General features: G+C 42.3%; 1 protein-coding gene across 3 annotated transcripts; it reads left to right on the top strand.

Annotated features, from left to right (window-relative positions):
- Positions 1 to 1,229: 1,229 nt before the first annotated feature.
- LOC106889266 (FERM, RhoGEF and pleckstrin domain-containing protein 1-like) lies at positions 1,230 to 12,399 on the top strand. 3 transcript variants are annotated; one of them, XM_014944111.1, is made up of 7 exons: positions 1,230 to 1,343; positions 2,384 to 2,466; positions 2,810 to 2,922; positions 3,419 to 3,582; positions 8,964 to 9,071; positions 10,135 to 10,286; positions 11,368 to 12,399. In XM_014944111.1, the coding sequence occupies exons 1-7, from the start codon at positions 1,338 to 1,340 to the stop codon at positions 11,447 to 11,449; spliced, it is 708 nt and encodes a 235-aa protein (XP_014799597.1). In that variant the 5' UTR covers positions 1,230 to 1,337; the 3' UTR covers positions 11,450 to 12,399. The 3 variants fall into 3 exon arrangements, with proteins under 3 accessions (XP_014799597.1, XP_014799598.1, XP_014799600.1); XM_014944112.1 differs by lacking the exons at positions 1,230 to 1,343; positions 2,384 to 2,466; positions 2,810 to 2,922; positions 3,419 to 3,582 and adding exons at positions 5,628 to 5,769; positions 6,266 to 6,429; XM_014944114.1 differs by lacking the exons at positions 1,230 to 1,343; positions 2,384 to 2,466; positions 2,810 to 2,922; positions 3,419 to 3,582 and adding exons at positions 5,630 to 5,769; positions 7,947 to 8,083.
- Positions 12,400 to 14,545: the final 2,146 nt, after the last annotated feature.

Raw genomic sequence — 14,545 nt, 5'->3', positions numbered from 1 at the left:
GAATAAGGTGCATATTTTCTTGCAATTCTTGAGAGGATACCTCCATATTATACCTGTATAAAACATTAAAAAATTGAAACTAGACTCTCGAGCCAGTTGCGCTGTCAAAGAAATCTTTGCTCTGTCTCAAGCAAGAGAATCTTTTTGGAGATAAAATCCCGATTTGGTATACTGAGACTCCTGAATACATGTGTAATCATTGGCAAAATTAAATCCCCCTCTAGTGGCCGATCCACGTAGCTTTATAAAAGATTGTTGTTGGGTTGTAGGTGTCCTTGGGAGAGCTCTTTTTTGCACCAGAGTATGGTCAGGGTATGATTTTTCTTGATGCAGCTGCGTGGTTTGAGAAAAAAACATCCTTTGACCCAGGTGGCACAGTGAAAATACACTTTCCGTATTAAGGCAACAAAATGCAGATGGTCATTTGATGTGCTTTTGACAACTGCTGTTACATGCAGGCAGCTCCACAAATTGAGATTTTTTCAGTCTGGTCACCTTGATGTCTCTAACCTAAAGCCACCTGCCTTAAAACAGCTTCCTTCTGAGTATGGGGAGTAATAGATAGCCACTTAGTAATTGAGTTAAGTTGGACACACCTCTCTCAGACATAGAATTTCACTGAATTTCACTGAATTTCACTGAATTTCTAGAGTTGGAAGGGACCATAGAGATCATCTAGTCCAACTCCCTTGCTGAAGCAGGATTGCCTAGAGCTAGAGCATGTAAATCGTGCTTGCTTATTTCTCCACACAAATTGGAAGAAAATATTGGTGAAACACACTTATCTCCTACAGCTTCAAAGTGCAACAGAATGTCAAACGTACTGCTCGGCTTGGCTGCCGTTGTGGCTCGTTAGTTCTGAATAAAGGAATATTAGAATAAAGGAATATTAGAAGGCATTGGAAGACATCCAGTGGAAAATTGCAGGAATGTGCCTGAGACTACCTTGGAAGGAAGGCAGGGAAAATAGGCAGCAGCAACCTGCTCTAGTGGGAGGTGTCCCTGCCCAGGGCAGGGGGGTTGGAACTCCATGATCTTTAAGGTCCCTTCCAACCCAAACCATTCTCTGATTCCGTGATAATAGCAGGTGCTAATACTAAGTACCAGAATATTGTAGAAGTCAGTATTTTTGATTCATGCATTAGGACTACCATATAAATAGTCAGCCAGTACTGGCAGCTTTACCATATTTACCATCCTAACTTCTTTTTCTACATACATACATTCTAATAATGCTTATTCTTGCTTTTTAGTTTAACGATATTTTATTGTACACAAGTAGAGGCCTGACAGCATCAAATCAATTTAAAGTCCACGGGCATCTCCCGCTGTATGGCATGACAGTAAGTATTGTGAGAACGTAAGGAATTCGTGCTTAAATGGCCATTTGTGGTGCCATCTGAATTGCTTGATTAATTTCTGCTGGATTGGAAGCAGGAGCAGCAGGCTGTGCTCCAAATCAGGGAAGTTGTGGTTACATTCTGCAGGGTCTGATGGGGCTGTGTTGGGTTCAGCATGCAGCTTTCTACACAAAGGTGATTATAGAGCAAAAAGGGGGGGGCAGAGAGGGGAGAAGGCATTTTGCCTCATAATGCAAACTTCTCATGAGATGGGAGCTTTTTTTTTTTTCAGCCCATAAATTTAACCATGATTCTTAGAAGTAATTAATCACCAATTGCTTATAGACACACTGGGCAAGGCAAGTAAACCGTAGCAACAATCTGATTTCTATAAAAGAACATTTTCTAATGTTTTCCATTTTCTAGTAGAGCTAATTCTTCTGGAAAACAGCCAATTCGAGCCAACAGCACCTGGTTACCTCCTCTTCTTACACGATTTCAAAAATATTTTTGCTAGTTTCAAAACACTTTTCATTCCCCCATTATTTTCACTGGAACTTCTCGTGGGTTTGTATCTGTTCGTACTGTTTTCCTGAGAATTGGGTTAGGTAATCACTACCACAGTAACTGAATTTATCTGAACACCTGTGAAGCTTCAAGTTTTATTTAGTGCTTCTAGGAGTTATTGATTCTCATTTGGTGTGGACTTGTTCACAACAGAACCGTGTTATGCTACAGTGTCCAGAGCACTCCCAACCTTTAACATGTCTCTTCTGATAAAAATACCACTGTTTTCCTTTTTTTTTCCCACAAAGCAGATAAGCCATGCTTTTGGTTTGGGAGGTTATGGCAGAATGAACTTAGTGTTTTTCCAATGAGCAAGCTACCATTTTTTCTCTCAATGCCTAGCTCAAAATTGGTTTTTGTGAGCATTTGTCTTTGTTTTCTTTCCCCTGATGGTAAGAGCCTGTTCAGTTCACTGTTTCACCTTAAGAAACGTGTGCTTCCTGCAATCTCACTGCATTTGGGCTTTTGTCTCTCAGATAGAAGAAAGTGAGGAGGAATGGGGGGTTCCTCATTGTCTGACACTACGAGGTCAACACCAGTCCATCGTCGTTGCTGCAAGGTAATTCAGTGGAGACAACACGCAGGTGTAAACTGTATTTCTCTGCAGCTTTCACAATGGGACCGGTAAAAAAGCCAAGAGGCATCATTTTCTTTGGATTGGCTCCTAAAACAATTTCAAAGGTGTATTCTTTTGTGAATGCCAAAAAAAAAAGGGTGAATGGGATAAAATAGAGCGGCAGTTGTGCAAGTCAGAGCCAAAACTAAGTTATTAGGAAAACAGCCTAGCATCTTGTGTCTGAATTTGTTTATTTAAATTAAAAGTAAGCTCAACTTGTGACTATTTGTTAGAGTTTGCTTTTGGCCTGTATGGAAGGGAATAAAGCCTGAATTTTTGTTGCTAGTACCCGCGCTGAAATGGACAAATGGACTGAGGACATTCAGATGGCAGTAGACCTGGCTGAGAAGAGCAGTGGCCCTGCCCCAGAGTTACTGGCAAGCAGCCCACCTGACAATAGTAAGTAAATGCTCCAGTGTAGGCTTTATTCACTTCCATCAGTGTGATTGGTGATTGCTTCTAAGCAAAGTGGTGAAAAATGCTGGCCATGGGTCAAACTGATACATTTGAAGCTGATTTTTTTATATATATATATATATATTTATATATGTGCCATTTTAATGTTCTTGTTGATGTTAGCAGAAAGTTTCACTGAATAGAGAAGTGACTTAAGCATAATGATTCCAGGAACTATTTAACAAGATTGGGGCAGTGCCCGTCCTTGGAAGGTATTAAAAGCACCAGCAAAGCACAGTAGTTAGTCTTTGATTCTAACAACTTGCAGAAAAACGTGAAAAACGAAAAATCTGCTTAACATCTGCACAAAATGATTTTTCTAAAAGTGTGTTTTAAAATTAGTTCACAATATTGTGGACAGAGTTGATCTGTTTAATTTTTCCACTTATATATGTTGTCGCATAGAGGAAGAAAGATGCTTTTTCCCTGCATTTCATAGAGTCTCCTGATGAAACTACTGTAGACCAGGAATCTGAGGACGACCTCAGTGCATCCCGCACCTCACTCGAACGTCAGTCACCCCACCGTGGCAACACTACGGTGCACGTCTGCTGGCACAGAAATACCAGTGTTTCAATGATCGACTTTAGTATTGCTGTGGAGGTATCTGCCTCAGAACCATCTGAACTGCAGCTCCAGACTCGCTCTTGAATGACAATTTCCTTTTCGCTTCTCCTTAACACGTGGACCATTCCGTTGTCTCCTCCCGGGGAGGGTTCAGGCACACCTACTAAACTGGTAGCCTCAAATGATGGCATAAACCATCAGTCAAGAAACACGTGTCTGCTCCCTCGGCGCATCTTTGTGTAATCAGTTAGAGCAGTAATTTCCATAGAAGTAACTGTCCAAAAAAAACCAAAACGCTGATGCCCTTTAAAATTTAAAGCAGGTCAAACTGTCTTAATGCTTTCAGTTACAGAGGCATTAAGTCATTGCTCGAGCTGAAAGGATATTGTCTTTAGCTGCTGCAGCCAGAGTTTTAATTACGTGTATTACTAACGTACTTTCTTTACCTAGCCATCTTTTCTGGAACCTTGTCTCATTGCTCAGTCTCATCTGCTTTTTTTCTTTATTTGCATTTTCCACCTCCAAGGTAAACATCCTTTTTCCCCCAACCTCGATCACAGCTCAGCCAATTTTATGCACGTTAGTTAATTCTGCACTGGGCAGGCGAGGTGCAGACATTGGCTTTTCAAAGATGAAAGGCTTGGAGTTCAGTGTTGGTTTTAGGATAAGGTGGTGAGCCTGCTCAGGTGTTCGAGACCAGGCTGGATGGGGCTTTGAGCAACCTGCTTTAGTGGGAGGTGTCCCTGCCCATGGCACGGGGGTTGGAAGTAGATGATCTTTAAGATCCCTTCCAACCCAAACCATTCTATGATTCCTTTGCCCAAGAGAGCCTCCAGGGGAGCTCCGAGGGCTTTATCACAGTCCTCATGGAATGGAAATTTACACTCAGTGAAAATGGTAAAAGGAATCTTAGGGCTGAGTGGAATAGCATGCATGAGCAGCCCTTGAGATGGAAGGACAGACTGTATTCATAGTTTGTGTAACTGCCTCCGTTTAAAAAAAAACAGAAGGCCAGTTTGTGGCTGAAATATGACAAAGAAATTTATTCTGTACGGATGATCTTTAAGATCCCTTCCAACTCTTAATCATTTCATGATTCCTTCACCCAAGAGGGTGTCCAGGGGAGCTCTGAGTGCTTTATCACAGTCCTCATCGAATGGGAATTTACACTTAGTGAAAATGGTAAAAGGAATCTTACAGCTGAGTGGACTCGCATGCACAAGGCAGCCCTTGGGACATGAGGCCACCGTTGCTCTAGAGAAGCCATAGAGATGGAAGGACAGACTGTATTCATAGTTTGTGTAACTGCCTCCGTTTAAAAAAAAACAGAAGGCCAGTTTGTGGCTGAAAGAAATTTATTCTGTACATAGAGAAGCCATAGAGATGGAAGGACAGACTGTATTCATAGTTTGTGTAACTGCCTCCGTTTAAAAAAAAACAGAAGGCCAGTTTGTGGCTGAAAGAAATTTATTCTGTACAAGAAAACACTGACTGTAGAGCGTGGCTTCAATCCCACATGGGCTTGTGGGATCCCACATTTTCTGCTCTTTATACCCTTATATCCTGTAAGGGAGGAATAGTTCAGCTCAGAACAAGGTCTAGCATTTTTCCCTAAAGAGGAGGCCTTATTATAAATAGATACACAACTTATACCAGGGGCTAATTCTACCAGTTAAAACATTTAGTTAGGCAAATCTCTTGGTCTGAGATCAGTGCTCGTTGGTCCTAATTTTTGTTCCTCCCCGTGCCTCAAATGAATGCAAACAAAGCAGTGAAGACCAAGCACACCCTGGAGTCGTACCTTGTTCTGTGAAAACATCTCCAGCTCCACCCTTGTTCCATGCGTGGCAGGTTACGCTCATGCTCACGTCATTCTGTTGGTGCCTCTCACTTCAGCATTATCGTTTATTTTCTTTGTGTCTCTGAATGGGATAAAATAGAGCGGCAGTTGTGCAAGTCAGAGCCAAAACTAAGTTATTAGGAAAACAGCCTAGCATCTTGTGTCTGAATTTGTTTATTTAAATTAAAAGTAAGCTCAACTTGTGACTATTTGTTAGAGTTTGCTTTTGGCCTGTATGGAAGGGAATAAAGCCTGAATTTTTGTTGCTAGTACCCGCGCTGAAATGGACAAATGGACTGAGGACATTCAGATGGCAGTAGACCTGGCTGAGAAGAGCAGTGGCCCTGCCCCAGAGTTACTGGCAAGCAGCCCACCTGACAATAGTAAGTAAATGCTCCAGTGTAGGCTTTATTCACTTCCATCAGTGTGATTGGTGATTGCTTCTAAGCAAAGTGGTGAAAAATGCTGGCCATGGGTCAAACTGATACATTTGAAGCTGATTTTTTTATATATATATATATATATTTATATATGTGCCATTTTAATGTTCTTGTTGATGTTAGCAGAAAGTTTCACTGAATAGAGAAGTGACTTAAGCATAATGATTCCAGGAACTATTTAACAAGATTGGGGCAGTGCCCGTCCTTGGAAGGTATTAAAAGCACCAGCAAAGCACAGTAGTTAGTCTTTGATTCTAACAACTTGCAGAAAAACGTGAAAAACGAAAAATCTGCTTAACATCTGCACAAAATGATTTTTCTAAAAGTGTGTTTTAAAATTAGTTCACAATATTGTGGACAGAGTTGATCTGTTTAATTTTTCCACTTATATATGTTGTCGCATAGAGGAAGAAAGATGCTTTTTCCCTGCATTTCATAGAGTCTCCTGATGAAACTACTGTAGACCAGGAATCTGAGGACGACCTCAGTGCATCCCGCACCTCACTCGAACGTCAGTCACCCCACCGTGGCAACACTACGGTGCACGTCTGCTGGCACAGAAATACCAGTGTTTCAATGATCGACTTTAGTATTGCTGTGGAGGTATCTGCCTCAGAACCATCTGAACTGCAGCTCCAGACTCGCTCTTGAATGACAATTTCCTTTTCGCTTCTCCTTAACACGTGGACCATTCCGTTGTCTCCTCCCGGGGAGGGTTCAGGCACACCTACTAAACTGGTAGCCTCAAATGATGGCATAAACCATCAGTCAAGAAACACGTGTCTGCTCCCTCGGCGCATCTTTGTGTAATCAGTTAGAGCAGTAATTTCCATAGAAGTAACTGTCCAAAAAAAACCAAAACGCTGATGCCCTTTAAAATTTAAAGCAGGTCAAACTGTCTTAATGCTTTCAGTTACAGAGGCATTAAGTCATTGCTCGAGCTGAAAGGATATTGTCTTTAGCTGCTGCAGCCAGAGTTTTAATTACGTGTATTACTAACGTACTTTCTTTACCTAGCCATCTTTTCTGGAACCTTGTCTCATTGCTCAGTCTCATCTGCTTTTTTTCTTTATTTGCATTTTCCACCTCCAAGGTAAACATCCTTTTTCCCCCAACCTCGATCACAGCTCAGCCAATTTTATGCACGTTAGTTAATTCTGCACTGGGCAGGCGAGGTGCAGACATTGGCTTTTCAAAGATGAAAGGCTTGGAGTTCAGTGTTGGTTTTAGGATAAGGTGGTGAGCCTGCTCAGGTGTTCGAGACCAGGCTGGATGGGGCTTTGAGCAACCTGCTTTAGTGGGAGGTGTCCCTGCCCATGGCACGGGGGTTGGAAGTAGATGATCTTTAAGATCCCTTCCAACCCAAACCATTCTATGATTCCTTTGCCCAAGAGAGCCTCCAGGGGAGCTCCGAGGGCTTTATCACAGTCCTCATGGAATGGAAATTTACACTCAGTGAAAATGGTAAAAGGAATCTTAGGGCTGAGTGGAATAGCATGCATGAGCAGCCCTTGGACATGAGGCCACCGTTGCTCTAGAGAAGCCATAGAGATGGAAGGACAGACTATATTCACAGTTTGTGTAACTGCCTCTGTTTAACAAAAAAACAGAAGGCCAGTTTGTGGCTGAAAGAAATTTATTCTGTACAAGAAAACACTGACTGTAGAGCGTGGCTTCAATCCCACATGGGCTTGTGGGATCCCACATTTTCTGCTCTTTATACCCTTATATCCTGTAAGGGAGGAATAGTTCAGCTCAGAACAAGGTCTAGCATTTTTCCCTAAAGAGGAGGCCTTATTATAAATAGATACACAACTTATACCAGGGGCTAATTCTACCAGTTAAAACATTTAGTTAGGCAAATCTCTTGGTCTGAGATCAGTGCTCGTTGGTCCTAATTTTTGTTCCTCCCCGTGCCTCAAATGAATGCAAACAAAGCAGTGAAGACCAAGCACACCCTGGAGTCGTACCTTGTTCTGTGAAAACATCTCCAGCTCCACCCTTGTTCCATGCGTGGCAGGTTACGCTCATGCTCACGTCATTCTGTTGGTGCCTCTCACTTCAGCATTATCGTTTATTTTCTTTGTGTCTCTCCCTCCTTTCTGTCTCTCTCGTGGTAGAAGATCCTCTCTCTGTCAGTGACTGTACTTCCCTACCTGCTGGACTGATCAGTGATCAGCGGCCTGTTCCCATTTCATATGTCTGCTGGTACCGAATGCAAAGCCTGTCCTTTTATGATATCCTCCAGAGTAATGAGGTAACAGAAAATTAAGGAGTACACCTCTAACTTAGGGCAAGGAGGCAGCAGTCCAGATAGCAGAACGTGGGATGATGTAAAGCAAAGGCTTTAATGTCTATCCAAGACTGGTGAAAAAAAACCCAAAAAACAAACCCAACATTTTCAAGAACATGTAATTTGTAGCAGATAAATTGGGACCACCAGACCTTGAGTATTAAGCTTTACAGATTTAAGCTATTAGTGTCTGCATTATGTAAAGAGGACCATGTAAACAGCTGGTTTGATCCAGGTGAGAGCCCTTAGACTCAACAAGGAATGGGAAGTAATTAATGATGCGCTGAGACCTCCCCCTCATTTGCAAGGCACAGTGATGCTGGACTTTACATCTTCATGATGTGAAGAGCAGCTGAAAATAAGGTTAACGATCCTTGCTTCTCAAATCTTAAAAAAGTTACTGTGTGAACTCACTGGGTACTGAGAGCTCAATCTCTATCTGCAATTCCAAAGTATCTCATAATTTTTCTTTACATCACAAATTCATGTCAGACTTTCTGTTTCCATTACTCTATTTAAGTATCATTTAAAACTGACACAAACAGACTAGGGTAACAAGACTGACTGGTGCTTGGTAATACATTACTGAAGGCCACTTCAATTGAAAAAAAAAATATGTATAGTAGCTTAAAGCTTTGGAAGTACCCAGCTACAGACAAATATGTTATGTAAAGTACTATTTTAAGCAGTAGAAAAATGCAGAAGAAAAATATGTCCATTCAACCAAGATATTTTCACATGCCAGGTCATATACAACCAGATAAAAGCAGATAATTTTTCTTACGCTAATTAAACGTGCAGCTACCTTTCAGTGTTTCACTGGGCTACTTTGGATCTGTTGCAGAACCAGCTGTCTGGAAATCTCCTCCGAAAATTCAAAAACAGCAACGGGTGGCAGAAGCTTTGGGTGGTGTTCACCAACTTCTGTATGTTCTTCTATAAATCGCACCAGGTAACGGAGGGGCACCAGTGGGTGGGGGTGGCTGGAGAAGACCTTGTGTTTTTGTGAAAGCTGTAGCGGAGAGAAGAGTGGGCATTGGTCAGGGGTGCTGTAGGCGAGAGGAGCAGATGCACCAGTCACGGCTGCATTTACTGCTGCTGGAAGGTGGAGCAGAGCCTGCTCTCAATCTGCTGCTTTGAATGGTCCTAGTACGTGGCATCCCTAACAGTGCAGCGCATCCCACTGCCACTCAGAAATTGTGGTGTGACTTCAAACGAGAGTTTTCTCTCGTACAAATGCTGAGATTATTACAATTTAAAACTTAATACTGATTTCTACATTTTGCTTGCCGTTACTGACACTTAAGTCAAACACGAGAGAGCAGTGGCCAATGATTAATCCATCTCAGCAAACATCCCACTGCCAGAGCTGGGGCTTTTCTGTTTAGAATCTGTTGGACTTTTGGATCTCTGTGTTTGAGCAGGGTGTAAGCACAAAATAATTCCAGTTGCTACGTCGTGCTTTCATTGCTATAGAAATCCTTAAGGATGGAATTTCTGCATTAAAAAAAAATAATAAAATAATTAATTGTAGGATATTCTACCCGTAGGTGGGAGAAAGAAATGATTTGTTCATACACATCATGAAGTGAAAGGACTTAAGCAACAAATGCTGCAGGGTGGCCGGGACGTTTCTAAAGGAGCAGATGTTTGCAAGCCTGAGATGAACACGCCTCATGCTCTGCTGATGCCAAGTGATGGGGCTTTATGTTCCTCAGTTTGAAAGCAGTGAAAGTCCAAAATTTCAGACAACCTTCTTGTGAGAGAATACTGATAGGATCAGCTTGCAGCAGATCCTCATCAGAAGGATCCGTGAGGATCCAGAAGGATCCAGGCTGAAACTACCAGACAATTAAGATCATTGCCAGTGGAGAAAGCTGGTATTTTTTCCACGCACGTGTGGAAACACCGTGATGACCTTTAGATGAGAGTGTTATCTGTCTTCTGTTTCACTTCTGTGCTCTATTTACTTGAGGGCATTTGATGTCTCAGCATTTTCCATCCTTTCTTTTCAGGACAATCATCCTTTAGCCAGCCTTCCTTTATTGGGATACTCACTTACCATTCCTTCCGAATCTGAAAACATCCACAAAGATTATGTCTTCAAACTACATTTCAAATCCCACGTGTACTACTTCAGGGCTGAAAGCGAATACACGTTTGAAAGGTAAGCCCAGCTTCTGTGAGAGGGAATTTTGTAAAATTCCAGGAGTTTTTTTCCAAATGAGGTTAGTAGATGCGAAGCTTAGAAAATGGGTTCAATAAACACAGGCAAGTAGCTCAGCACAACTAGAGAAAGAACCCTTTAGAGTTTTAAAAGAAATTTTAAACCTGATAATGGTAGAACCAAGTGGTTGGTTTCGATAAGGTGGTAGCTGTAACTGTAATCACTACAAAACCTGGCTTATAGGCAGGAATTATCCAGTCAAAACGGATCAGATTGGCTGTACGGGGAGCTCTGTGTACCAGACTTTGGGAAGCATGGAAAGAGATCACAGGACTTTTCAGGAGCTCTTCAGAATAACTTCCCACCATCTAGTACAGCTGGATGGAAAACCCTCACCTGAAATAAAATTCTGATTTTTCACAGAAGGGGCTGTTCTTACTATGTATTTCTGCCACTTGGGCAAGTAATTTTTACACCTCCCACTGAGTTTCAGATAGATGGAGCACCAGGAAATGGGCTCTCGTCCTCCTAAATTGTGCTGGGAATTAATTTAGCTCTTAAATGAAGCATTAACGTGTCAAAAATCTTAATGTCCTCTCCTATTCAAGAAAGCTATTACTAAGTTTTAGCCATGTCAGTCTACAACTATAAATCGTGGGAAAGAGGTGATGAAATGAATGAGTAGAATTGGAAAAAACACAAAAGCCCTTTCTCAGTTCTAGGGAAAAGGAGCAGCAGCTGCAGCTAAATTACATTTTTTCACTCTAGAATCGAGTGGTTGGTCTCAACTGCTTATCACTTGGACCATCCAGGAAAAATGGGAAAAAAAAAAAAAAAAAGGGAGATTTGGCCACTACTAAGTTCAGGAATTTTGGGTGCTGTCCTCCCAGTTTATCTTCTCTAAATCTCTTTTCCTGTGAGCGTTTGGCCGTCGTTTGGGTCTAGAGCCTCTTGACTCCAGACAGGCTCAGGAGGGCACCGAAAATAAAACCCTGCACAAGTAGGAGGTTATTTTTCTGGAAATCTTTCCTTGTGGATTGACAGTTGTTTGGTTTGTGTCTCTCCCCGTGCCCCCTGGCAGGTGGATGGAAGTGATCCGAAGTGCCACCAGCTCCGCCTCACGCACCCGAGCGCTGAGCCATAAAGAGCCTCACGCCTATTGACGGCGCAACGAGCCGCCCCCTTGATTGTCCAGCAGCTGCTGATTTTCTAGAGGACATTGGAAACTCTTTTCTCCCTCCGAGTTTAGTAAAAACGTACAATTTGGTAAAAGAAAAGAAAAGAAAAAAAATAATTAAGGATGGTTTTGCAAAAACTTTCACAATTTCTTCAGCAAAACTGTTTAAGTTCTCCATGCGGTCAGACTAGCTTACCATCACCCCAGTGGCTGCGGTTCGTTTCATGTCTTGTATTTTGTCATTCTGTGCTGTTTTTAGCTTGTGCCAGTATTAAAATATTGTCCTTTATTAGAGTGCCAAATGCCAAAAGACATTTTGTTGCCTCAAAGATTGCACCTATTAAAAAAAAAAAAAAAGAAAAAAAAAAAGATGACTTCACAATCTGAAAACTCTCTCTCTCCTCTGAGGCAAACACTATTTCTTCTCTTTTCATAAAAATATATTATTTTTTTTTTACCATGTTAATCTGTAGACTGCTGGATTTTAAAATGTAGATGGACTTTCACAGTATAGAATATAATTATATATACAGCAAGCGGTCTAACAGGAATGAGATAACTTTCAGATTTCATTTTTTTCCCCCCAGTCTTTCTACATTTAATCAGCAAGGAATTACTAATTTTCTATCTTTAACAAGGAACCAGTTTACAGCTCATTCTCATTTCCCTTTGGGGTTACAAATCCATGTGGTATCAATAAAGTATAGGATTCTTATCTAACCATTTTCTTGGTGCAAGTTGACCAAATTGTTCATCTGTTGGCTTTGAAAAGTGAGTACTACTTGCAAGATGAAATTTTTTTAAAATAATCCAGTGCAATATTATTTGGGCTGTTAATGTACTGTGAATGGTTATGTACAAGAAGAAATTAAAGGCTGTGGTGACATTCTGCTGTTTGTTTTACAAACTTGAAAGAAAACCTGTACGTTACGAGAACCGCAGCTCTTGGTGATTAATTTGTAGAATCTTTTGGTAACTGAGTTGCTCCGAGCTGGGGGTGCTCAAGCCGCAGGTTTTCCTCCTGCCTGCTCCACATCCCTGCCTGAGTTTCAGTTCCCTGTTGGAATGTCAGTCTCTTCCCCAGAGAGAGGCAAATACAACCAGCAGTGGAAATACCTGTTTCCTATACACCTGGCTCTAACCTTAGCTGACACCCTGTTGTGGATAAGCTGTTGGCCCCCTCAGAAGGTTGGCAGCGCCTAAGGCTGTGATACTAAGATGCTTTTCCTTATGTTTTAAGAAACATTTCATCATAAGGGTGACCTAAAACTTCCATTATCCATATTCCATTAGAACTTCCAGTCAATGCCCATAAATACTTGAAAGGTGGGTGTCAAGAGGATGGGGCCAGTCTTTTTTCAGTGGTGCCCAGGGACAGGACAAGAGGAAATGGGCACAAACTTGAACATAATACGTTCCATCTGAACATGAGGAGGAACTTCTTTACCTTGAGGGTGGCAGAGCACTGGAACAGGCTGTAGAGCACTGGAACAGGCTGCCCAGAGAGGTGGTGGAGTCTCCATCTCTGGAGACATTCAAAACCCGCCTGGACATGTTCCTGTGCAACCTGCTCTAGGTGGACTTGCTTTGGCAGGTGTGTTTACTAGATGATCTCCAGAGGTCCCTTCCAACCCCATATCATTCTGTGATTAGCAAAACTCCAGTGTGCTAGAAACACATCTATATGGCTATTAAAGGCCTTTGAGGCACCGCAGTGGTAGGGAGAGGGGGCCTGAAGGGAGATAAGGGAAATGAAGCCCAGACAATTCTATCCCCACACCCACCCCCCCCATTTTTCTTCATTTAGCTGGTCACTTTAATGACTTACCTGTGCTCGATGTATAAAATGGCTCACAGCTTTACTCACACCAAAAAGGAATAAAATACCTCACAATGCTATCAGATATGTATTGCTGTTTCAAGACAGTAAAGCCTTCTTTCTATTCCCACCCCCCACCCCTAATGAAAATAGACATTTCTCTCCCTCCTTCCCTCTCCATCCAAGAAGAGGGTGGGCTCTAACCCCTTAGGATCAGCAACCACCCCCGTGGCCAAATGGGAGCCACCCTGTCAAAGGGGAGCAAGTATCTCAGGGTACGTCTTTCAGCTTTGTGGAAACCTTCAAACCCCCAGGCAAGGAACTGTTTGCAGTTGCCGTTTTCCATAGCTATTCCCCCCAAATATCAGCGGGGGTGTAATAATCACACCTACCCTCCAGCATCGCCTCTGGCCGTTTTTGACATGATGAAGGACAAACTTGGGAAAGCGGTAGGAAGAGCTGAAGAACTTTTTCCCCAGTCACAGGTCCCACTGGTCCCACTCCAAGCCTGTGACCTTGCTCTGTAGGGCCAGAGCAGGTGACTTCAACAATCATCTCAGTGACCAATTAATATATAGGAACCACAGTGCTTCAAGACCCACCAAGAACATTAACAGCAGCCTTTGCAGTGATGAGAAGGGGAAATAACTGGGCACAGAGGAAGAGCAATCCACAGCAGCCCACGGGCTGGGGAAAACAAAGCTGAAGAAGCAACACCACACCATGGTGCCATCACCAGATGCAGTGAAGGGCTACGGACTCTACCCTGTCCCCGTCCCTGCAAAAAATCATTACTGAGCTGTAAAATAGCATCTGCAAAACCTTACAAGCTCTGCTTCAGCCTCAGAACAGTGAGGAAACCCACACCAGCGTGTGATTTTTTTTTTCCTTTTTGATTTTTTTGGGGTTAACAGAACTGGTCAAACTGCTGTCATTTAAACAGAAGCACATTTGTCAGCATTTTTCTAGTGCTTTACCTCTAAAGACACCAGGTTAACCCAAAACTTAAATATAATGATAAGAGAATAAAAACAATTTGACAGTCATATATTAACAATCAGGTGAAGTCTGCACCTGTGAATAAAACTCGTGGTTTACTAGAAAGCTGTAATATAAAACCGTAGAACCACTTATTTTTAACCCTAATTTTTAATCCCATCCTGCTGCTGTCCCCCTGACCACGGGAGGGGTGGAGCCAGGCAGGGGCACTGTGTGCCAGGTTAGTAGCCAGGACTAAATACACTGGTCTCCTGTTTCAGCAGT

Source organism: Calidris pugnax, unplaced genomic scaffold, assembly GCF_001431845.1.
Source record: "Calidris pugnax isolate Ruff unplaced genomic scaffold, ASM143184v1 scaffold69, whole genome shotgun sequence".
Classification (NCBI taxonomy): Eukaryota; Metazoa; Chordata; class Aves; order Charadriiformes; family Scolopacidae; genus Calidris; species Calidris pugnax.
Note: the sequence above shows the minus strand (reverse complement) of the source record. Positions and strands in the feature narration are given on the sequence as shown.

Coding starts and splice junctions, on each gene's coding strand:
- LOC106889266 (XM_014944111.1), top strand. Junction 3,583..8,963: donor ACTTTAGTATTGCTGTGGAG/GTATCTGCCTCA, acceptor GATCTGTTGCAG/AACCAGCTGTCTGGAAATCT. Junction 10,287..11,367: donor AGCGAATACACGTTTGAAAG/GTAAGCCCAGCT, acceptor GCCCCCTGGCAG/GTGGATGGAAGTGATCCGAA.